A 25678-nucleotide genomic window follows, 5' to 3' on the forward strand; every position below is an offset into this window, starting at 1 on the left:
TTGTATTACTGAAAAATTTCTTTGCTTCTAGGCGGACAAACCTTCAACACCAAGTTCAAAAACACGAGCTACTACTCCCAATATACCGGGAGCGCCTGGGGCAAGTGGTCCTAAAGTTGGTCCATCGCTAGGCCCTTATCCACCTTATGCTTTGCCACCTGGAAGAGCTGGTCCACCAGATCATCTAAGTCCATACAACAATGTAGCAGCAGCCGCTTATGGAAGACCTCCTGTATTAGGATACGATGGACATCCTCATGTACGCACACCTGGATTACCTACAAATGGTTTAGGTGGCATTTCAGGAGGAAAACCGTAAGTTGTTTATAATTATTATAATGTTGTTAAAAATATCTCTGTGCCAGACATTTCAGTTCCTTGAAGCATCAAAAATATCGTTAATGTGTTAATTTTATTTTCAGAGCTTATTCCTTTCATATGAATGGTGAAGGTCAATTACAACCAGTTCCTTTCCCCACTGACGCCTTAATGGGTCCAGGAATACCACGACATGCTCGACAAATAAACACACTAAATCATGGAGAAGTTGTTTGTGCTGTAACAATATCAAACCCAACCAAATATGTGTACACAGGAGGAAAAGGTTGCGTCAAAGTATGGGATATTAGTCAACCAGGCTCCAAAAGTCCTGTCTCACAATTAGACTGCCTCCAACGAGATAATTATATACGATCCGTGAAACTTTTACCAGATGGACGTACTTTAATTGTTGGTGGAGAAGCTAGCAATCTATCAATATGGGATTTAGCCAGCCCCACGCCAAGAATTAAGGCTGAATTAACATCAAGTGCCCCTGCATGCTATGCATTAGCAATCAGTCCCGATTCGAAAGTATGTTTTAGCTGTTGTTCCGATGGTAACATTGCTGTTTGGGATTTACATAACCAGACTTTGGTTCGTCAATTCCAAGGACATACAGATGGCGCTTCGTGTATTGATATATCAGCAGATGGTACTAAATTATGGACGGGAGGTTTAGATAACACAGTGCGAAGTTGGGATTTACGAGAGGGTCGTCAATTACAACAGCATGATTTCACGTCACAAATCTTTTCACTTGGATATTGTCCAACGGGTGAATGGTTAGCCGTTGGTATGGAAAATTCAAATGTCGAAGTATTACATGCTGCTAAACCGGACAAATATCAATTACATTTACATGAGAGTTGTGTACTGAGTTTGCGATTTGCGGCGTGCGGTAAATGGTTTGTTTCGACGGGCAAAGATAATTTACTTAATGCATGGAGAACACCGTACGGTGCTAGTATTTTCCAAGTAAGTATCTACTTTACTTATTCGTAAGGTTTCCTAAGGTTATTTTGACCAAAAATTACATCCATTTGAATGCCAAACTTATGTACACCAAAATATAACAACGGGATATTTCTGGATTCGAATTACACTGCTATGGGACTGATATCTTGAAAACCATAAATTAAATCGCATTTTTATCGACGGCATCGTTTTCGCCGGGTCAAAATTAGCTTGAAAACAAGTTTTTATCAAAATAGGAGATAAAAACGATTTTTCGAATTTCTTCGATTTTTTTAAGGGGTACCCCTTTGGAAAAATTCAAAAAATCGAAAAAAGTTATTTGTTTCTGATTGCCGTGAAAATCATTTTCTAAGGTCATTTTGACCCAAATATTACAGAAATCGCATCCATTTGAATGCCCGATTTATGAATTTCAAAAAATAATCAAAAAATTTCCTTTATTCGAATTCCACTACTATCGGGCTGATATCATGGAACCCATAAATCTGAGAGCATTTTATCCTACGTCTAAAACGATGCATTTTTTCGCTGACTAAAAATTAAAGCTTTAATTAATAATTTTTCTTTTTTACAGTCTAAGGAGTCATCATCAGTGTTGAGTTGTGACATTTCCACAGACGATAAATACATTGTAACGGGTTCTGGTGATAAAAAGGCAACAGTTTATGAAGTTATTTACTAAAATTAGAACAAATCAAAAAGTATTGAAATTGAAATATAAAAATATATAAATATAAAAATAGTGAAATATAACAAAAAACACATCAAAAATTGTATAAAAAAAACAATTTCCATAGTGAAATAAAAATTATATATATAGTTTATAAAAGAAAAACAATTTTTTGATGGAATACAAACGCCGGAAAATACAAAAAAAAAGAAAAACACTATATTTTAGTATAAATAATGTGAAAAACCAATTGTGCGCGTACCTCTCTACACATAACAATAAAATGAAAAACAATTTTTAAAAAAACTTTTAAAAAACAACCAAAATATTTATCGAAAATGAAAAAGTATTCTCTGAAAAAACAAACAAAATGTATGATTGACAATTTATAATAATTAATAATGTTTAAAAATATTTTGTGTATGTTCTGTAACTATTTGTTAATTAAATTAAAAATGAAAAAAAATTATTACAAAAAAAAAAAATTAAAAAACATGAAAATAGGTCTAGAAAAGTATGACGTCACTATCCATAAGAGATATTTCATTTCGGGTTTAAATATCTTTTTCCTATGAATTTATTTACGACAAAACATGTTTAAAGTTATTTACCGTTTAGTTTTAGGTAAAAATCGGTTTAAAAACTTATCCAACAAAAAGCAAATGGTTAAAATTATTATACAGTGTGTACCCGGATAGAGGTAACTGTACTTCTTGATATTTTGTATAGAGTCATAATTTTTAATTGCGAGTAACTTTTATTAGTAACATTTCGCCAACATATAAAAAGAAGGGTAGTTTACCAAAAATAAAAATATTGATTTCAAATTTTTGGCTACCCTGTACATTATTAAGAAGTTTTAAATATACCTACATACTTTTCAGAATAAGCAAAACTTCTTATAAAGAATGACTTTTTTTCTTAAAATGCAAAATAAGGAAATTTACAAGTATAGTTACCTCTATCCGGGGACACACTATATACAACTTTCGATATTTTGCGCTACCAAAACGTTTTTCTTTACAAAAATTGTACAAATCGATCAAAGTTTGCTTAATTTTTATCAATTTTTTCGTTTTCGTTTTTATTTAGAATCACATAGACGTTGGAAAGAGGTATTTTGATCGGAGAAGTGATCTTTCTTGTCGTTACTTTTGTGTGACGTCATTTTTTTTCTAACTTATAAATAATATTATTAAGAAAACAACTTTTATTGTGATAGATACGTAATTTTTTGAGTGTTATTGAGTAATTTTGAGTTTTGCTTACTTAAAAATATTGTGTTTAAGAAAAACACATGTCACACAATTTTATATATATATATAAATTATTTTATTGTAGAAGGTGTTTATTTACATGTTAACGTGTAAACTGTTTCATAAATTATTTATACGCTAAAATATTTTGAGTTTAAGGCTGTTGTCTTGTTCTGGACATTCTAAATTTTTGTCCGAAAATTCTAAATTTTTGTTTATACTTTTTAAGGATATTATAATACAATTAATATCAAAATTTGAAATCGGTGGAACGCCTGTAATAATTCGAGATAAGCTTAATTAAAGTTTGGATCATTAACATCGGGAACATTGGAACAGAAACAGCTATAGTAAAGAGTATTGTGGCTGAAAAGAAATAACTATATTAGCAGAATTTTATATTTTAAGAGTAATCTTTAATCTAGAATCTTTACTAGGGCCTAAAAGTATTCTAACGAATTATCTAATCGAACAGAGTTCTAATGGCTGTTTTCTTGGGACTAAAAATTGAAATGAGGCCAGTACGAAATCAAAAGCCTTTAACATAAACAAAAAATTTTCGAATGTGTGAATAATTTTTAAAATGATTTATGTATGTTAGCATGTGAATAAACATCGAAATATTTTATTGTACAGGGTTTGAATAACATACAAATTATTATGTATATTGTATAAAGAAAAATTTTATTTCTATTGGTCTATCAATAGTTTTCTTTTGGTTTTAAGAGCGTTTTTTTATACTTGTGGTAGCATTTAAATTCTAAAATTGTGACAAAGGGGACAAAATGGAAAATTGTACAGTAAAAGTCGATAAATTTTTTGGATAAATTCATTTAAAACACACAGAAGACAATTCGTTTTGATTCTAAATTAATTTTTTTCCCTTACAGTAAACATTAGTATTTTCGGCGGAAATTATGTTTTGAAGTTACTTTTCTTTTGTAAAAGATCGACTTGTAGGTTTTTTTTTGCCATTTGGTACCCTACAATTTGCAAATCGATGATGATTTTGTTAGAATTGCGAGATGACAGATTTACTGTCATTTAGATTTAATGATTACTTTCAAGTTACCATGAAAAACACTTAACTTTGACCTGGAGTTTTACTCATCTCGCTTAGATACGTGTCAAAGTACGTACACGCTACGAATGATAGAAAAAAAGTTTTTCGTTTCATTTCAAACAACAATTTTTGACTTTGAACACGAATAACTTTTTATCTATCAATCGTAGCGTGTACTTTTGTCAATCTAGCGTGTACAAGCCCAACGACACATGTACAAGTCCAAAGTCATCAAATTTCAATGAATAAAACGCAAAATATGGGCCAAAGCGCAAAAAAAATTTTTCCAAGATGGCAAATCAGATTGAAAGTCTCCAAACAACCCGCTATTGAATGAATGATTAAAAAAATCTACTGTAACAAACTTTTGGGTCACCCCTCTTTGATTTACGTAACTGCACTGGACTAATAACCATAAGATCAACTATATTTAATGACAATACGGCCTCAAATCCGAAATGTACAGACTTTTCAGCGAAATGTTCGTGCATTTACTGGAATCAAATCAACGTTAATTTTACTTCCACAAATATGAAAATCCACTCGCTTTTAAAAAAAATATATTAGTATTGAAAGAAAACCAAAGAAAACTATTCATATTAAAAAAAAAAAAAAGAAAACTTGTCGATAATTACTCAGTAACGTAAATTTTCACCAGTATGTAGTATAATTATAAAATAATTATGGTTTTATCTCACAAGAATTTAAAAAAAAAAAACGATATAAGGACGATGATGGACGAAGGACGAAGATTAATTAAATATTATTAAATAGGACACACAAGAATTCTCTCCCCCCAAATTGTGAATATTAAAACAAACTACTTATGGATCCAGGGTTTGACGTAATATTTGATTGCAATTTCAAAAACGCCTGAATATTTGAGAGACTGTAGGCCAGTTCGTATTTAACTTTTTAAAATATGAAAATTACACAATTTTTCAGGCTCTCCGAAGGCTTCTTGTTTTAGTCAACCAACTATTTGAAATCTTTTTGGAAACCGTTAACTAGACAGGCAAATTTCGACAGTCACTCGATGATAACAGACTAGGGTGCCCAATTTTTCTCGCTTCTGTTTTAGATAGATTCGAGAAGAACACTTTTGTTTACATAGAGCGAAAATATCCGAGAGTTTCGCCGATATATGAATGAATTTTAAGATTGAATCTAGCATAGTAAAACAACCGGCAAAAAGGACCTAATTTTGTGAGAATTGCACGTTTTATACGTTTATACTGAAGGAATCAAAATGGAAGTTAGGCTCACATAAAATAGAAGTCTCCATTTATGACATGTTTCGTATTTCAAAGAGTTGTTAAGCACAATCTTAGCAACAGTTTCTCTCTCAAATATCCAACCGTTTCGAAACTAATTTTCTCTCAAAAACTACGACTGACTCTAAACCTTTTATTTTAATAACTATTATTATTTTTTAATTTGACAGGGATAAAAATAATTTTATTTTTTATTTTGTAAATTGTTTTTAAAATATTTTTAATTTGTCTCAACATTTATTTTTATTTTTTTTTTTTTGGTTCCCGCATCCTCTTAGATGTCACACAATTTTTACAAATAAATAAATAAAAAAACAAAAATCAATTCGATAATATTTTTCGTAAAGATAAAAATTAATTGAAAGTGAAAATCAAAAAATGAAAAAAAAATATCAAAAAAGGAACTTTTTATTTTATTTTTTATTTTACGTTTGAAAGAAATGAATAAAAATAAATTGATTTGTGAATAATTTGGTTGTAAGTTTTTTTTAGAGGCCATTTTTTATTTTAGGTAATTTTTGAACCCAGAATGTGTAATAATAGGACCAGCACTCATGGGGCTGAGGTAGGGTTGTCGTTAATACTTATTTAATAACATGGATTCGTTGAAACTTTTGATCAGAGTTCGATAGCAGAGTTTATGTTCAGGGTTCGATAGCAGAGTCGAGAGATAGCCAAGTCGATGCAGAAGTTCATAACAAACAATTCTTTTTTTATTCGAGTCAATCCGATAAATAAAAGCAGGAACACTCAAGGAAATGTCACCGAAGAAAACAATGTAGAAATTAATTGTCCCAAAACCGCGTACAGAAGGTCGTGAAGATCGTTGCGGGATCGGAAAACTTCTTTTCTGTATTTTTTACTAATAAAAAAAAATTAAGGCTTCTCCCAAAATTTTCGGAATTGCTTATCAAATTCCGGTAGATTTCTATTTAGATTCGCCAGACTTAAAGAAAAGGATTTTCTCCTAGCCAAAGATCACGAACAATTACCTCATAAGTTTTCCACGATATAAAGGTAAGTGACAAATGATTAATTAAATATATTTTTAATTAATAATCTACTAATTAAATCGCATTTCAATAATTTAAGTGCGATTTTAAAATCATACCCATTCATAGATTTGAGAAATTAAGTAATTACTGATTAAAACTTAATTAATTATTGTTGATGAAATATTGGGATTAAATATTTTTAAAATAATTATAATCTTTTTTAATAAATTTTCATTCTTAAGCTTAAACTATTTAGTATTTCGAAAAAAATAAATACTTTTCTGATATTTTCGACTAAACGGTTTTACGTTTCTATCTTTGCGGTTTTTTGGGATATAAACAAGATCATTTGGATATTTTAAAATCTCTATGGATTAAACCGTTGATTTTTCAACAGGTTTCATAAACTGCTTTTCTAATAACACGGCTGGGCGCTACTACACATTTGTTTAAAAATAGTTTCAAAAATACTTTTAATATTGATTTTCGGAATTAATAACATAAATATTTTGATTGATTTAAATAATTCGAATGCTTATTGTTGATTGACATTTAGTTTATATACAAAAAAAAAAACTTTCTAATAAACATAATAAAATCAATCAATTTCGAAAATACCGTTTCTGAACAGAAAAATAAGAAAAAATTATTTTCCCACGTGAACTTGGTGAATTTTTTTATTTATTTAATTAATTTAAACTGTGAACAAATTATGTTAATTATTTCGTAATTTATATGAAATTACATCCTATTAATTTTAAGAGGAAATACAAATTAAAAACTGCACAAGTTCATGGCATAAAAAGTTGGTAAAATCGGTAAAATTTTTAGTATTATCAATGAAAAATAATAGTCCAGTCATTATACAACTAATTTAAAAGCAAAATTTTTAGGATGGGTATTTAAAGAACCGTGAAAAATTGTGTGGTAGTTATATTTTGTAATATTTGTAACTCTGCAGGATTCAAAATCGAAGACCTGGCTAAAATGTCGTGAGGCATAGGTCTCAGTGAAGGTTTAAAATCTCATTAATTAGACCTGCCCTTTAAAGTATAACTTTTTTTCTTAAAGCAATAAAGCTTACACATCACGAGCTACCGAGCATTTTATTAGTACATTTTGCGGGTTTGGTGGTGATAAGGGGTAGATAAAATTAAGTTTCCCCGAAAAGTCATGAAAAATTGAGACAAAAATTTGGTATTAATGGGCTACCAAAAGTTTAAAATCCGAATCTGCCACTAAATCTAGGGCCCAAAACATCAAAATCAAGATTACAACTTGATCGAAATTTTATTTAAAATGTTAGTCTAATTTTACTGGAGTAAGAAAAAATACGTCCCATTTATATTTGAATTTTTTGATAGGAAACAAAATTTGAACCAAGTTCAAGTAAAATTTAACTTTATCAATGAAAAATAATTAATATAAATATTATTTGATCAATAAGAATTGCTATAAAATCAATAAATTTCCATTTAAAAATGAAACGTAAATAATGACTAGGTATCTTGTTTACACTATTTTTAATAAAATCATGATTAATAAACAAATACTTAGAAAATAGTAAAAAAATAATGATATGTAGAGATTAAATTACACTCCATATTTTTAAAATAAAAATACAAAGGTAAAATAATTGCCCTTCAGACATATCCAACACAATAAATATTATAATTTATATATTGAGAATTGAATCATCGCATCGATTTGAAAGTAACCGCTTAGACACGTGGTTCTGTCCTTGACGTGCGCATTGTATGTTGGGTAAATTACAAATAGAAATGGTGGCTTCAATCCCATTTCCTGTGACAATTTTTCTGTAAAAATGTTATTTTCTGTTAATTACAAATTCAACAAACGAATTGAATATAAGTGAATAATTGAAAAGTGAAGGTATGTTTGTATTAAGTGCTGAAAATTATCAAAAAAGTGTCGTTTAAGTGTTGAAATTTGTGTTTTACAACGGGTGTTTTTGGGTGTATTACTAAAGCGTGAATGTGGTAGTTTTTTTGTATTATTTAGTTGACATGAGCTCACAAAATTAATAATAGCATATTTATTTAATCAAAGTTTTTCAATTTGTAAGCGAAAAGCTTTTAAGAGCTTTTCTTCTTGTTTTATCACGGTATTTACATGTGACCCCAATCTGACGTTAGCTTAAAATATTACAATATTAAGTGACCATTTTTTTTAGCTTTTTTCAGTGTCAAAAATGTCATTTTTTTCTCAACATTCTAGCGTTTTTTGGACGATTTTCTAATCATGTTTTTTTCTATGACACATAAAACATGAATCAGAGATTGTTTTTTTTATAATTGCATTCCAAGAATTTTTTTTTTCTTAATTATCTGTAAGTGCAGTTATTTAGACAGATCTTTTTAAAATCACTTAAAAAATGTGTTTTTGATTAAAAAGAGTGAAGGAAATTACATCTTTCCGGAATATTAAAAACTTATGGAATGTTTTTTATGATAATTTTTATCAAATAACTCGTCTAATGAATATTATTTTTTTTTGCATTTAGAAAGTTTTTGAAATTCTTTTTTTATATAAAAAAAATATGTACTTATGTATAAAAAAATTTCATATAAATTTTTTGGCATAAATCTTTCTATATTGCACAAATTTTTGTATTTTTGTGTGAAATTTTTGAAAAACAAAATAATTTTTCGTGTAGGTTGTGTGTTTTTATTAAAATTAAGTGTGCCAGAAAACGTTTTTTTATTTATTTAAAAGTTGGATGTTTTTGAGTACAATGATTAGCTTTGTTTTGCTCTAGTAAGGTCATTTAATCTAAGTTTTCAGTGATTTAAGAAATTCCAGTTTGAAATTTTTAATCGTTAATTAAGTAGTATAAATCTCTCTCTCGAAAAGAAATTTTAAGCAATCCCAGTAGAAATTTTTCAAATATTGAGTTGAGTTAGGAAACGAAATAAAGGGTCGAGACGAAATTGTGAGGGTGTCTGCATCTTAAATGTGACACACTGTATATATATATATATAAGTTCGGATCCGTAGAAATAATATCAAAACGGCCTTAGACCTATTATATGGTCTAATAAAAATTATTAGTTAAATTAAATGTCCTAGAAATAGTAGAAGTTCCTTTTTAAAATTTATCTAGGATTTGAGTAAGTTCCAATCACAAACAGATTCAATTTTTAGGAAGAAAAGAAAAATTTTTGTTTTAATGAGTCTTCCAAATTTTTTTATGAATCATAACAATGAAATAAAATTCATGATCTATTTATAAAATTATTGCACTTCGGTCCACATAAAATCAAAATTAAATACCGCAAAAAAATTTAATATTAAATTTAAGATATTTGCACGCTATCGTATAAATAAATTTCATAATTAATTAAATGTATTTACTTAAATTTAAGAAAATTTATTGCAAAACTTCGTCAGAGCAAAACAAAATTAATTTTCAATCGTACATTAAAGGCAAATAGTACATTATTGGTATAGGAAATATTTAAATTATGGACATAGTCCTAAAATTATGGATTCTTGACATATATTTTCAGTTTAACTGAATCCTGTTTCACATAAGAATAGTGCAGGGCTTAAACAAAAAAAAAGTATCACCTAAATAAAAACCCGTTGTAAAGTTCGGTTTCAGGTAATAAAAGAGGTTTCGCGTATTAGGAAATCGAATTGTACCAGCCAAAATGCCTAGACAAAAATTTTACAATTTTGAATGGCAGGCAAATGTTAGAGCGCGACTTGTGATGAAAGCCTAGAGTACTCAATTTCTTCGTTTCTGTTTTGGGAAGGTCTGAAAGGAACACTTTTGCTTGAATAAATTCTAAGATAGAATCTAGCAATGAGAAACAGACAAAGTTTGGACTTTGCCTGTCAAATGTTGGAAAAATAACCTAATTTTGTAAGAAATTATAGCAATTTTTCGTGTTTTGTCACAAAAATATTGGCACAAAGTTTGCGAATGGCCAGCTAATAGTCCGAAAAACTTAATTCACTGACAAGAACCTCAATCTCCCATTCTCATTTTACTCAACACACATGTACTTTTTTTCCTTTCTGATAGACAGAAGCGAGAAATTGATTCACAAAAATATAGCACAATCTTACGGTCTATACAGTGTGTCCTAGGAGTAAAGGATGCCCTTGTTGCATCAGGTAGAAAATAAAATTCTAAGACAAAAGTCCTTCCATTTTTCGACCCCATGCACGGATTTATTAACTAAAATATGCAGCCAATCAGAAGCGCGCTGTAGCGACAAGACAATGTTGGGGCAGAAGAAATAGAAATTGCGAGAGCTTCCAAAAATGAAAGAGGACTTTTCGTTTTAGAATTTTATTTTCTACCTGATATAACAAGGGTATCTGTTACTTCTGGGGCATAGACTTAAGTGCCTTCCATTTGTAAGAAGCCCTAATTATGCGCGGAGACTCTTAAGATAAAAAATCTTGTTTATAATTTTAATTTTTTGATTTATTTTTCAGACATTGTGACATGTAAACAAAATACTCTTCCCCAAAAACAAAAAATCAACCATCATTCCATTGCAATTTTTCAAGACTGTCTTCTGTGATCAAGAATTTTTTTAAAATATTTCTATTGAATCCCAATACTTAATTGCCAACAATACTACAAAGAAAACCCAACTTTATTTTACTAAAAAAACCATCATATCCACAAACAAACAAAAAAAACTCCCAAAAAACTATTTTCCAAAAAATATAATTTTCAAGAGCAAATGAACATGACACTGTTGAACAAACATTTGAAGAAAAGCGAAAATCGAAAGTGGTTACCCACTGTACCTTAATTTAAAGCCACTGAAGCGCAACCAACGCAAAGCGACGTTAAAAATGGCGCTGGTTGAGAACAATCGTTATATTGTTCAAGTGTTTGTTGGAGCACTTTCACAACAATATGAAGCGTTATCGGTGGAAGCGAGTAAACAAACGACCTCCGAGGAGATTGTTACTTGTATTGCTGAACGTTTGGAGTTAATCGATAATTCTGGATCATGTGGGAATTACGAATTAGCTGAAGTTGTGGGTGATTCAACGGAACAAGAATGTAAAGAACGAAGATTAGGGGCCACTGAATGTCCTGTTGCACTCATGTTACTCTGGCCAAAAACACAACAGGAATCTTATCGATTTTATCTACGGGAAAAACTTGTATGGTCCGATGATTTTGCAATGGATCCACAATTGATCAAAGATTATTTTTATAGATTTTTATATCAACCAAAAGACCGGGAATATCCAGACTTATGTCAATTGCCTGATCTAAATGAACAAACACTTTTAGATAATTTACGGGCACGATTTATGGCTGGACATATTTATACATACGTTGGTTCCATTTTAATTGCAGTGAATCCATTTAAATTTCATCCAATATACAATCCAAAGTACGTAAAATTATACCAGAATACACGACTATGTCCAAATTTACCACCGCATATATTCGCCGTAGCCGATACGGCTTATCATTGTATGTTAAAGGAACGTCGTAATCAGTGTATTGTGATTAGTGGGGAAAGTGGTTCGGGTAAAACAGAGAGTACGAATTTTCTATTACATCACTTAACTGCACTCAGTCAGAAAGGATCACACGGTAGTGGGGTCGAACAAACAATTTTAAGTGCTGGTCCTGTGTTAGAAGCGTTCGGGAATGCAAAGACCGCCCATAATAATAATTCGAGTAGATTTGGAAAATTTATTCAAGTGAATTACAAAGAAAATGGCATGGTTCATGGAGCTGTTGTTCAAAAATATTTATTAGAAAAGTCGAGGATATGTTCACAAGGTCGAAACGAACGTAATTATCATGTATTTTATTATTTATTGGCGGGTGCATCGGAGCAAGAACGACAAATCTTACATTTAAAAACTGTCGATCAATATCATTATCTGAGCCGAAGCGGATGTTATCAGTTGGATAACGTCGATGAAAAACATGAATTTTCCCGATTAAAGCAATCAATGGAAATGGTTGGATTTACAGCTGAAAAACAACGACGTTTATTTTCAGTATTATCAGCTGTTTTACTTTTGGGAAATGTTGAATTTCAACCAAGAAAATCAGCGTATCATCACGATGAAGCCGTTGCTGTGAAAAATCCTGAAGTAGTTAGTTTAATCTCTCAATTACTTCGCGTCAAACAAGAAACTTTACTAGCTGCATTAACGGCGAAGCGTGCTCGAGCATCAGGGGAAACACTTGTCATTAGTTATCGGTTACCCGAGGCGATGGCAGCTCGAGATGCAATGGCGAAATGTTTATATGGCGCACTGTTTGATTGGATCGTTTTGCAAGTGAATCATGCGTTGCTCTCTAAAAAGGATACGTTACGGGATCATCAGGGTAATTCGATCGGTGTGTTAGATATATTTGGGTTCGAAGACTTTGAATTGTGCAATAGTTTTGAACAGTTATGTATTAATTATGCTAATGAACATCTACAATATTATTTTAATCAACACGTGTTCAAGTATGAACAGGAAGAGTATCGAAAAGAGGGGATACGATGGACGAATATTGAGTTTATGGATAATACCGGGTGTTTACAATTAATTGAAGGCAAACCGAATGGATTATTGTGTGTTTTGGACGATCAATGCAAGTGAGTAGCTCTTTTTTTTTAATCTATTTTTAGGGTGCAAGAAGGATAACCTGAATAATCTGAGGGTTCACAAATCTTTATATCTTCGCTGGGTCCTATCTAGGTCGGGTTCGTCTGTCTAATCACCTAGGTCTCTTCGGTACACTTCGTATCAAAGTTCAGATATGAAGAGAAACAAGTTCATACCAAGAAAACCAGTTTATTCAAGGTCAAGAGACTCTAGACTTTTCTTAAAAGTCGAATCCGTCTGTCTAATCACCTGGGTCTCTTCTGTACACTTCGAGAAACAAGTACATACCAAAAAAATCGGAAGAAAAAATTCCCATCAACTTGACAGGCTAAAAAGCTCTTAACTTGAAACCTTCAATCAGTTGATGACAACCCCAGACCTTTTCTAAAGGTCGAACCCGTCTGTCCAATTATCCAGGCTTCTTCTGTACACTTTAGAGAACAACTACATACTTGGGAAATTAGAAAAACAAAAATTTGAACTAAGCTACTTCGGCTGGTAGTTTCAAGGACATGAATGGTCTGCCTGTGGTTATACATAGCCCCAGTAATCAAAATGGGCTTGTCGTCCTTGCCGGTCCTTGATTCATTAAATTACGGTCCAATGAATTTTAGTTACCTATTTTACGCTAAAAAAATTTCAGATTGTTAAAATAGAACCAATTAAAGACAAATTTTTATTAATTCATAGTTTTCCGGGCGCAACAAATGAAACACTACTCCAAAAATTCAACACCGTACATAAAGATAACATCTTCTACGAAAAACCACAAAAACGTGAAGGTGCGTTTATGGTTCGACATTACGCTGGCAAAGTGAAATATCAAGCAGCAGAAATGCGTGAAAAGAATTTAGATCTAATGCGACAAGATATTGTCGGAGTCTTAAAAAATAGTTCAATGGCGTTCGTACGCGAGCTAGTTGGCGCTGATCCCGTTGCAGTGTTCCGATGGGCAATTGTTCGTGCATTTTTTCGTGGATATTTTGCATTTCAAGAGGCTGGACGTAAACATCGTCAATTACGTACGGATCATCCACAGCATCGTTACAGGAATCATATTCCAAATGAAAATTTAATCAGGCAAGCATATATAAAGCTTTCTTTTTATCCAAAAATTTATTTTTTAGTTTAAGCATGAGATTTTTTTTTTTATAAAATAAAAAGTGATAATACACCGAAAAAAACACTTGTGTTAACAAAATCTCAATTATCACTGAATTTTTTTTGTTTTTCATTTGTTTACTTTATTTTTTTGTGGTTAACAGTATATACAGGGTTTTTATCCCATGATTTTTGTGTAGCGGAGTAATTTATTTTAGATGGGAAATGTATTTTTGAATAATTTAAAATGCTTTTCTCGAATTAACCAAAGTATGAGTGTGAAGAATTCATATTTTAGGCGATTCATTTCGATTAGGAAAATTTTAACTCGTGATAATCGGTTAAAAACATTTGACGAAAGGTTATCAAGCAGAAATATTGTATACAGGGTGGAAAATATGAGGGTGTCTTCATCTTAAATGCGACACACCATTGAACACCTTGTATACATGGGAGAAAAATCTTCATGAGAAAATTTACGAGTCGTGTGAAGCTTCGCAAGAGTTTTAGGGCTTTTTCCGAAGGAGTATTGACATAAAATTAGCTTGATAATCCTTCGTAATAAGATAGTAGATAATTTTTCGGGAAATTATAACAGGTAATTCAATACAGTGAAACATCTCTACAAAATTTTCCAATTAAATATTTACCCAAATAGTTTCAAACGATTGTTCAATATGAATTACCAAGTGTATCATAAAAACGGGATATCTATCTGAAAACACACATTCCCAAAACTAGAAACAATGACTGATTGAGACTTATGTATATTTCGTAGCCATCTTGTGACAGTGTCCACAGTGAATCTGACAATAAACCGAATTGCGTAAGTTTTTGTTGATAAATGTTGCTTTAAAACAAATCAATTTTACCATTTTTGATTTATTTGTTTAAAAAAAAACAAAACATTGTCCAAATATGTGTTTTTTTTAGAGCGTCATTCATTTTCGTTTTATCAGTTTACTTTTTTGTTATTTTTACATGTGTTTCCATAATGTTTCGAACCATTCATGGCGTTGCCGCTGATAATGCGATCGATTTGTGTGTTTTTATTCAATTTTGTTTGGAATATTTATATCATTTTTGTCTTTGTCCACGTTTTTAGTTTCTCATTTGTTCCTCATTTAATCGTTAAGTTTTGCGTGTTACTTTTTAGAAGTTTCTTGTGATTCGATGTTTCAAATATTTATTTGGTGTTTCAAAAATTTGGGTACAAAAATTTTTATCACTTTAGTGCTTTCAAAATGTTGAAAAGTGAAATATTTAAATTTCTAGAAGAATTTTGGTGAAATATAGGAAAAATTATATGCCATAACTTTTACTGATTAGATAATTCATCGATCAAGATCTTAAAATTGTTTAAAGTGATGAGATTTTTATTAATTACTGTATGATTCAGTCGACAGGGTAGAAAAAGTGAGATTAGGTGGAAAAAGGTTAATGAAACTTTGTGATGAACATTTTCTCTAGCTATATGGACCAAGAGAAAGTCGAAAATTTTGCGGTTTTCCGCCCTCTTTCTTTACGCAGAAGATCCTTCAGGTCCAAAACTTGAGAAAAAGTTAATTAACCATTCCCGAACAACATCCCAAAGTGACATTAACGACTTTTTTTCTATCTGAACTACTTGTCGACTAAACTAGTATTAAATTGAGAATATTTGCATGGTTAGATCAAAGCAAAGCGAAGTTCAAAAAAATTGACATTTAGATTTTGTCGATAAGTTGAATTATCTTCTTCATTTAAGGCAGAATAATTAAGGTAGTTTGGCTCGAACCAAAAAAGAGGGTTGTTTGACCTCTATGTGTGTGTCTCTGTCTGTCTGCCTTTGGAAGGTAACTTAATGGGCAGTGTTCTTAGTTATGTTTCAAGGAAATCGGTTCTGTTTGAAGAGAGCTACAAGGAAAAAAAAAAACTCCACTTCTTTCTCTCAAATTCTTTAGAAAAGCGAATTTACGTCCAAGCTACCTTAAAATAAATATAATAAAACTCTTGGGATTTTGGTTATTTATCTCGACCAGCTGCTGCGATCGATGTTAAATTTTGAACTTCGTAAATTTTGAACCATTTATGATAAATTTGTGTTACCTTCATCGTATGACTCAAAAACAAAACCATATTCTATTGAGCATGACTGACTTATCCCTTTCAAATTTTCTAGTTTCTAATATTTTGTTTATAATTATTTTAATCAATTTGGTTATTAGCTGTGTTATTTTTTTGTTTTTTTTGTTTCTCAAAATTTATTTACAGTAAACAACGAAATACGGTTTTAATGAATCGTGATTATATAATAACTGACAACGAATTATCGACTGCAAATAGCCATAGCCGCTTATCGTGGCCACAATTTCATCGAAATAGAATTAGCGGTTATGTAACAGTAGGTTTAAACAACAAGACTGTGTACAATGAAGATAATACACGTACAATGGCCGGTGGCCGACGTAACGACACAAATCAAAATGTAACCGTTCCTAAAGCGGCCCTAGAGCGTGTACTCTGTCCCGATGAGGCTCGTGTCATGCACCGAGCCAATCAAATTGTTATGTACGTACATTCAAAACATATCTCTTTTCAAATTCAAATTAAACAAAACAATTTTCTGGTTTTTTTTTTATTATCCGGTGGCTGGGTCTTTTTTTTTGTTTTTTTATTATTTTATTTTTAGGTCTACGGCAAGGCGTAATTTTTTAGTGTTATTTCAGAAGTATTGAAAGAAGTTATTCTCGAGATCGTTCCTTACAATTTTTCCTAAACAAAAATTTCCAAAGACTTCTGTTTCACGAACTTTGAGAAATTTTCATAAAATTTGTTAGGCACGACCCAGCTTCAAAATTTCAATTGTTCTGAGATGAAAGTCAAATATTACACCTGGTTCTAGACCTATTTTTGTTTTCACAATACATTTTACCTCACAAACACAATTTTATGTAGCGAAATTCGTTAAGTTTTTTTTATTTTGGTTTTGGATTTTGGAAATTAACTGAAAATAAGTGATATTATTTCTACATTACCAACCTGGTTCGAATAAGGGTTCATAAAACTCGTATAAAGTTGGGAAACTTGCGAATAAGTCTAGTTATAAATTAATTTCTTGAGTTATTCTGTGGTTTTCCAATTTTATAGATACTTTATACATTCTTAGAACGAATAAAGCTAAGCGTAGTATAGGATTTACCCTAGAAAGGAAATAGAAGGCTTCGTTCTGATATCCTAAAATAAATAAGAATCCTTTATTTATGTTATGTTATGTTATTTATGTTACATTTAATTTTCGAAAATTATTAGTAAAATAAAGAAGCAAAAGGTAAATCCATTTTGCTCAATAATTTCGAGAGTAGGTTTTAGTAGGTTTCTCAGCATTTTTCATCAATTTTCTTCTTTTTCTATCATTTTTTTTATGGTTGCATGTTGTGTTGCATGAAATATTTTTATATATAAAATTTTGGGTGGTTTCAATTTGAATTTCTAGTTATAAAATTTTAAAAGATAAAGAGGATGATTTTGAAAATTAATGTGGACGATTTTCTAAATGTTAAAATTTGATTTCCGAACCAAACTTTTTGAAAAATAGTTTCCAAAAATTGATTGAAGTCATACCTTTATCTTTTTTTTCAAGTGTTTATAATTTTGCAAATTGATAGCTTCAAGGTGAAAGCTCTGAAGTAAAATTATAAACCTTGAAAGCTTTTTGTAGATTGTGTAAATACTTTATAATTCTATTTCAATCTTCCAATTGTTAAACGGATTAAGAACCGTTTTTTAATTTAGCCATTTTTTTTTAAAAGTAATTTTTTTTAGATAAATACTTCTTAGGTAACCAATTTTATTTGGCGAATGAATTGTTACAAATTTTGAAATCCATTTTATAGTTAGGATGAAATAATTTTGTTGGGATCGGTAAAGATCGAAAATAGGCCAATAGTTCTTTACCGAAATTTAATATTCCATTTAGGGTACATAAGAGGGGTATTGGAAATGAGCCTCTAAAACCTAGACCAAAGGCTTTTCTACTCCCTCCTTCAGAATAACCTGTCACTTAAAAGGCGAAACATCTCCGGGTAAAAGATGCTATTCTAAGCAGATGAAGTTAAAAGATTCTGTCGAGAACAGATGACACGTAGAAAGCCGGCAGTATCTCCGTCGAGATTTCTCCCAGGATTGATGTAAACAAGGTTCGAACCTAAACATTCTAAACCTGATGTCTGTGCAGCTTTCTGTAGGTGCAAATAACATATATTGAGGTTTCATCGTCCTCCATACAGGCACTAAAAGTGGGATCAGAAGTTGGAAAAGATTTACCATTGTTTTCAACTGCTTCCCAGTTAATTCTAGTTCGGTACACTGAAAAATTTATCTGAGAGTATGCTTGATCCTATTATTGGATTCAAATTTTGGTAACAATTGATTTGCTTCGAAAAAAATTCGAAAATATTTCTTTACCCAATATTTTAATAAATTTTATAACTCCTACAGGAAGAATAAATCTTTCCGTCCACGTGAAAGAGGAAAAAAAGGATTAAAAAATCTTCAAACAGTGAAAACCTTAGCCGGTCGTACAGGAATCACAGCAAGTAATCAAGCACAATTAAGTAAAGCCCGCAAGCAACCGTTAACAGTGACTGCACAATTTCAACAATCGTTACATTCGCTAATGGACACACTAAATCAGGCGAATCCTTTTTTTATCCGTTGTATTAAGTCAAACAGCAATAAAATACCAAATCGATTCGACGATGAAACCGTACAACGTCAATTACGGTACACTGGTATGTTAGAAACGGTTCGAATACGACAAGCCGGATTTAATGTACGTTTAACGTACGATGAATTCATTCAACTTTATCGAATATTATTGCCAAAAGGATTATTAAGCTCGCAACAAGATGTTCGACATTTTCTAGCAACGTTAAATTTAAATCGTGATAACTATCAGCTGGGCGCAAGTAAAATATTTTTACGTGAATCCGAAAAGATTAAATTAGATTTTAAGTTACATCAACAAATTATGGCAAGTATTATATCGATACAACGATGGTTTCGAAGTTGTTTAGAGCGAAAACGTTTCTTGCGGTTACGTAATGCAGCGATTACAATACAATCATCTTGGAAAATTTATACGGCACAACGGAAACTCAATGAATTACGTATATGTGCATGTGTTTTGGTGATCCAGTCTGCGTGGCGTGGTTATAAAGTGCGTAGATGGTATCATAAGTTAAAACGTGGTCTGTGCAAGTTTCAAGCGCACGCTCGAGGTGTGCTGGCGCGTAGAATGTTTAGTAATATGAAACTTCATCAATCACAATCATCCAATCAAAAATTACAGGTAAATTCAATTTTTAACTTCATTTATTTATCTTTTCGATTTGTGTGATAACGTTTTGAAAAATGTTTGAAACGTGCTTTTATCGTAATGACGTTATTTAAGGTTACACGTGAATATTTTATCTCTATTTACGGTTCTTACCTGTATTTGAAGGCTATGTCCGAGTTTTAAATAATTTGTTAAAATTTTTGATAACGTTTTTGACATATTTGAAAAAAGCAAATATTTTTATATTATTAGTGCTCAAACGTAATTACATTGAAGGTCCTTACCAATTTTCTCCCAAGTACCGAGGATTAATATTGCCAAAAGTTAAAATCTTTAATTAAATGCAATTTTGATTTTTAGATTGACCAGAGATCGAGTGGTGTGTCCAGTTCGAATGAAACAATTTTATCATTTTGTCCGGAAGAAGTTGAAAAACGGATACGAGATTCGGATGAGTAAGTTTACAAAATTTTGTTTTATTTTTATTAGAAGACAGTTTTGTGTTTTTATTATTTTTTTGAGTGTATTTCAAGATCATTTAGAGGCATACTAAAAAAGACCCTAACAGGAGGCCTGTAACCGATGTTTAGCGAATGATATCTTCAAAATCATAATTCCGAGCCCATTTGCATCTGCGGCATCGTTTTCGCTGCATCAAAATTGGTTTAAATGGAAGTTTTTATCTAAATAGGAGGCGAAAAGCATTTTTCGAAATTTTTCAATTTTTTTTAAGGGGTACCCCTTTGTAAAAATTCAAAAAACAAAAAAAATAATTTTGTTTTCTATTTCAATAAAAATCATTTTCTAGGCTTATTTTGACCCAAATATTTCGAAAATCGTGTCCATTTTAATGCCTGACCTATAAATTCCAAAATATTCGGAATTCAATTTTTCTGGATTCGAGTTTCACAGCTATGGGACCGATATCTTGAGAACCATAAATTTGAGCGTATTTTAACTAGCGGCATCGTTTTCGCTGCATCAAAATTGGCTTAAATCGAAGTTTTTATCCAAATAGGAGGCGAAAAGCATTTTTCGAAATTTTTCAATTTTTTTAAGGGGTACCCCTTTGTAAAAATTCGAAAAAACAAAAAAATAATTTTGTTTTTTATTTCAATAAAAATCATTTTCTAGGCTTATTTTGACCCAAATATTACGAAAATCGTGTCCATTTTAATGCCTGACCTATGAGTTCCAAAATATTCGGAATTCAATTTTTCTGGATTCGAGTTTCACAGCTACGGGACCGATATCTTGAGAACCATAAATCTGAGCGTATTTTAATTAGCGGCATCGTTTTCGCTGCATCAAAATTGGCTTAAATCGAAGTTTTTATCCAAATAGGAGACGAAAAGCATTTTTCGAAATTTTTCAATTTTTTTTAAGGGGTACCCCTTTGTAAAAATTCGAAAAAACAAAAAAAATAATTTTGTTTTCTATTTCAATAAAAATCATTTTCTAGGCTTATTTTGACCCAAATATTACGAAAATTGTGTTCATTTGAATGCCCGACTTATACTTTCCAAAATATTCCACATCTAGTTTTTTCTAGACTCGAAATTCTAGATTCAAATTCGAATTTTTTTAATTGTAGGAATATATTTCATAAGTTTTGTCTAATTTTGATTCTATTTTTAGAAGCAGTGGAATTCAAGAAGATGGTGATATGGATCCAAATAATTCCAGATCAAGTTTAAATTTACGACCAACATTATCACTTCCAAGCGTTACTCCAACATACCCCCCACAATCTTTACTTATTTCACCACAATTACCCCCCTCTCATAGGTAAGGAATTTAAAGAGAATTTTATCAATCGAAAAATAACAAATTTTAATCTTATTTATAGGGTTGATACCGTACGAGAAGGAACTTTGCTAGATGTGAATTCGTATCCGAAACGCCGATTAAGTAAAACATACCAAAGTGTGGATTTATCAGATTTATCCACATACACCCCCCGTAAAAGTAGTATTGAATCGATGAATTCACAAAAAACCGATGAATTTTCATCGAGTCAAGGTGTACGTGAATCAATCGAAAAAACACGTCAACGCTTACAAATTATAATCGATTCAACTCGAAAAAATATCGAACGTAGTGTTGATGGACCGTATTACGATGCAGATGGTACTTACACAGCATCTCCAGCAATTATAACAAACACTCTTCCACGACGTCCAAACGAGGTAGTATCCGCGGAAAATGTATGGCGTGTACGATCCGATCACGAAAAATCACCCACAAAAACAGTTTTAAATCGAAGTGCGCTGGTAACACCACAAAAATCAAGTTCCCAAGATTCATCGTTCACTTCAACGTATAGTCGACAAGAATTATCACCGAAATCATCCTCGAAAGAATTTAAAAGTGAGACAACACCAAAACGTGAAATACGAACATTAGCCGATGGTTTAATTAGTTGCCCACCAATTCGACGAAATACTCGAACATTTAGTGTAGATCCCGCATCACAGTACAAACGTAACAATGAGACGACGTCGAATCGAATTCGAATTAATTTACAAGAACAGGAAAATAAACCACCCGCAGACGATAAAAATTTACCAGAAGTACCAGCTCGATCGATACGTAAACCTCGCCGTGATGTTGTTTGTCGAAGTGTTGGTGAAGAGGTTACGGATAGTTCACTCCCGGTTGAAGCAAAAAATACTGCTTTGTTAGGAACAATCGGTGAAACGAATATTTTAGCTTATGAAACAAGTCCAACGCGACCCGATTGGAATCAAAATCGTAAAGAAATCATTTCCACGGATTCCACTCGTCTAATCCAACATGAATCCGGTGAATGGACTCAGCAACAATTTCAAACACCTGGTGGGAAACGTCCACGATCCGGTGGAATACCAAGCTTGGAATTACGTCGTAGAAATAGTGATCCTGCTACGAAAATTAGTGGCGATCCAAGCAATCCTGCAAAATTAACACCTGGTGATTACATAGAATGGAAAACACCTACTTTGTTTACGATTGCTGGTCATCGATTTGTGCTCGATTTAAAAGTGGTTCGATTCTCGAAAGATGATCGATGTGGTTATTGTGGAGAAGAAATGGATGCATTGGTGACGCAAGGCTTCAAATGCGTTGATTGTAAGCAATTATTTCATACGACTTGTATTCAAAATTGTGGCGTGGTAGAAATGCCATGCTTAATGCAAAATGCAGCCGATGGGGGAATTGGAAAACCGGGTCGAAGAAAACATAGAAAACATTCACGAACGCCTTACGATATTACAAAACAGGCTGTTACTAGTAAATTTAGTTTAACGGGTACATCCGAATTCACTGATAGCACCGATAAAATTATATCCGACGCACGCGAATTACAATCCATGCAAGATTTTATAACGAAGAAAATTTATAAAATGGAAAGTCAAGAGGGTCAGAAACCTAGTGAAGTGGATCGTGTTTTTAAGCAAGCGTTGCGAGAGTTTAAGGACAATTTAGTTGCCACGTATAGTGTTATGAACAAACAAGGCTACGAAACGCTTAATATCAAATATAAGGACTTAATCGCGAACTTTTTACACGTGATGGAAACGGTTTGTGTACAAGAACAAAAAGGTGAAGATTTCCCGGTGACAATGGGTGTGAATGCGTTCCGTGGTTTTCTCAATGAATTTATGTCCACACGTAACGAACCTGAAAAACCGGGTAAAGCAAAACGGAAAAAGGAGAAAAAGCGTAAAGTTGAAGATCAAATAACATTCGCGGGTCATTCGTTCCTGTTAACAATTTTCAACATCCCAATGGCTTGTGAAATTTGTACGTCGTTTTTCATGTGGCCAATTGAGCGAGGTTTAGTGTGCCAAACATGTAAGTTAATCTGTCATAAAAAGTGCTACACTAAAGTTACAGGTTGTACAAAAGAAACATCCTCCCAAAATCATGGTTCACCTCGAATATTCGGAGTTCCACTAAATCAACTAGTATCTGGTGACAGTAAAGTACCTCCCGTTGTTGATCGATTGATTACAACCATCGAAATGTATGGAATGTACACGGAAGGTATTTATCGAAAATCGGGTGTTAGTTCGAAAGTCAAAGAATTAAAAATGCGTATGGAGGAAGCAAATCAAGAAGGTGTTAACTTCGAAAATTATCAAGTTCATGTGCTCGCGTCTGTGTTAAAAAGTTTTTTACGTGAAATGCCTGAACCGTTGTTAACATTCGATTGTTACGAAGATTTTATTCGAGCTGCAAATCTCACCGATCCACAAGATCGTGTTTCGACACTTTTTGCAATCTTGAAAAAACTACCAAAAGCAAATTTTGATTTAATGGAACGATTAATCTTTCATTTGGCTCGAGTCGCTTCACACGAAGATGCAAATCGTATGAATGCAGCATCACTTGCAATTGTTTTTGCGCCGTGTATTTTACGAACAAATAAAAAATTACCCGCCCAAGATAGTTTACAAGATATTGGTCGACAAACGCAATGTATTGAAACTATCATTTCCGAGCAGTTACGAAAAGTTAAAGCTACGCTTGCTGATATTGATACGCTTGATACAGCTTGTCATACAGCCACGCATCGTTTATCATCGTTGCGAAGTTCAAAAGTTTTTAGTCCTGAAGAATTACTACCACAAAATCAAAATATGGGAGCAGCGGGTGCAAGTTCTAGCCAACAAACCGAGGGAGATGATGAAGAAGCTTTATTAGTTGGTCACATTAAGGAGATCAAGAAAGAAAAGGAAATTCTAACATCTACTCTACCAAGTTTAACCAGGACAACATCCGATGATGATTTATTATCAACGGATTTAGATGGGGATGGGGAAGGTAGCATGGATGATATTTCATGTGGTACACCTTCAGCTGACGCGAATCCCGATCGATGTAGTGTAATTGAACAACGAGGTCGTCGTATTCGCGGTCCTGTGATACGATCCGTATCCGGTGGGGATGCTACAACGCGACAACCTCCCGGTGTTGTTGGACATCAAACACAATTAAAGCGACAATCGTCGTCTGATATTGGACTGTTACAAAAAGCGGTTGAAGAATGTGACGATGCTCCCATTATGGTATGAAAATAAGTTTAAAAAAGTGTGCTACCAAACCGGGGGTCTTCCGGTTTCTTTGTTTAATTTGTTTTTGTATAAAGTGTGAATGAATTGATAAAATTAAAAATGCCAAATGTTCTTATGTCACAATGTATAAAAAAAAACATAACCTATAAACCTATTATAAACTCTATTAAAAAAACATAACCTTATATTTTTTTTATTAGTTCAATGGTTAACAAAATGATAATATTGTTGTGTAAAGGTAATATTTAAATCTTGTTAAGTCTCTAAGTAAGTGATTAGTTCTTTTGTTGTAAAAAGGAATTCAGTCATTTTTAATTAAAAAAATTATCAAAAAAAAACTCTGTGAACATTTTTTCATAATTATGTTGTTATACGAGTCTCGAAAACTATTTAAAAATATACTCCACGACTACGACTTTACGTCTAGGAACTCCTGGTTTCCATAATTTAACTCTTCAGATGGGTCGTCTTTCGTAAAAACAAGTTACTCCAAGCAAATAAGACTTTTGGTACTCTTAACCCTTCAGAACGGTTACGTAGAAAGATTTTCTCACGCTTATTTTAAAACGTTTTTTTTTTTCAAAATTTCAAATGGAATGACCATTTGAAAATTTTTTACCTTCACAAAATTCCATGCCTTAGAGTGATGATAAATGGCGTTATCTATCCAGAACATTTACTAAGTAAATTTAATATGAATACACGTAGACATACAGGGTGGACCACATTTGAATCCATTATGGCTAACAGCTCGTTTTCTAGTTAACCAATCAAAAAATAATTTACACAAAAGTTTCAGAGTTTGATGGGGAATGTTCTGATAAAAATGATAAAATTATGAAAAATGTTCATGGAAAAATGTTTTCTCGTTGGGTATATATTGTCGCCGTAAATTGTTTGGACGACATCTCCAATGCACACATACACGAGATGAGGGGGAGGGGGCAAGGCGGGAGATTTATGTGTTTATGTTGTGAAATATTAATAATTATATAAATATATATTATATATATCTTCTAATTCAT

The 25678-nt window shown here is 31.9% G+C and overlaps 2 protein-coding genes across 6 annotated transcripts in view; both read left to right on the plus strand.

The window, feature by feature from the left end:
• LOC123301881 (protein groucho) overlaps positions 1-2053 on the plus strand; it is a 282227-nt gene extending 280174 nt beyond the window's left edge. For all 5 annotated transcript variants that reach the window (XM_044884825.1, XM_044884826.1, XM_044884829.1 and 2 more), the window contains 3 exons: positions 32-315; positions 423-1296; positions 1871-2053. In XM_044884825.1, the coding sequence (XP_044740760.1) occupies positions 32-315; positions 423-1296; positions 1871-1978 (1266 nt within the window). In that variant the 3' untranslated portion in view covers positions 1979-2053. The remainder of the gene's footprint in view (positions 1-31; positions 316-422; positions 1297-1870) is intronic.
• Positions 2054-8338: 6285 nt separating this feature from the next.
• Positions 8339-24746, plus strand: LOC123301879 (unconventional myosin-IXa-like). The gene is made up of 7 exons (XM_044884823.1): positions 8339-8447; positions 11025-13162; positions 13863-14252; positions 18753-19605; positions 19954-20048; positions 21232-21381; positions 21443-24746. Exons 2-7 carry the CDS (start codon positions 11394-11396, stop codon positions 24651-24653), a joined length of 6468 nt encoding a protein of 2155 aa, XP_044740758.1. The 5' UTR covers positions 8339-8447; positions 11025-11393; the 3' UTR covers positions 24654-24746.
• The last annotated feature ends 932 nt before the right edge of the window (positions 24747-25678 follow it).

Source organism: Chrysoperla carnea, chromosome 5 (assembly GCF_905475395.1).
Source record: "Chrysoperla carnea chromosome 5, inChrCarn1.1, whole genome shotgun sequence".
Classification (NCBI taxonomy): domain Eukaryota; kingdom Metazoa; phylum Arthropoda; class Insecta; order Neuroptera; family Chrysopidae; genus Chrysoperla; species Chrysoperla carnea.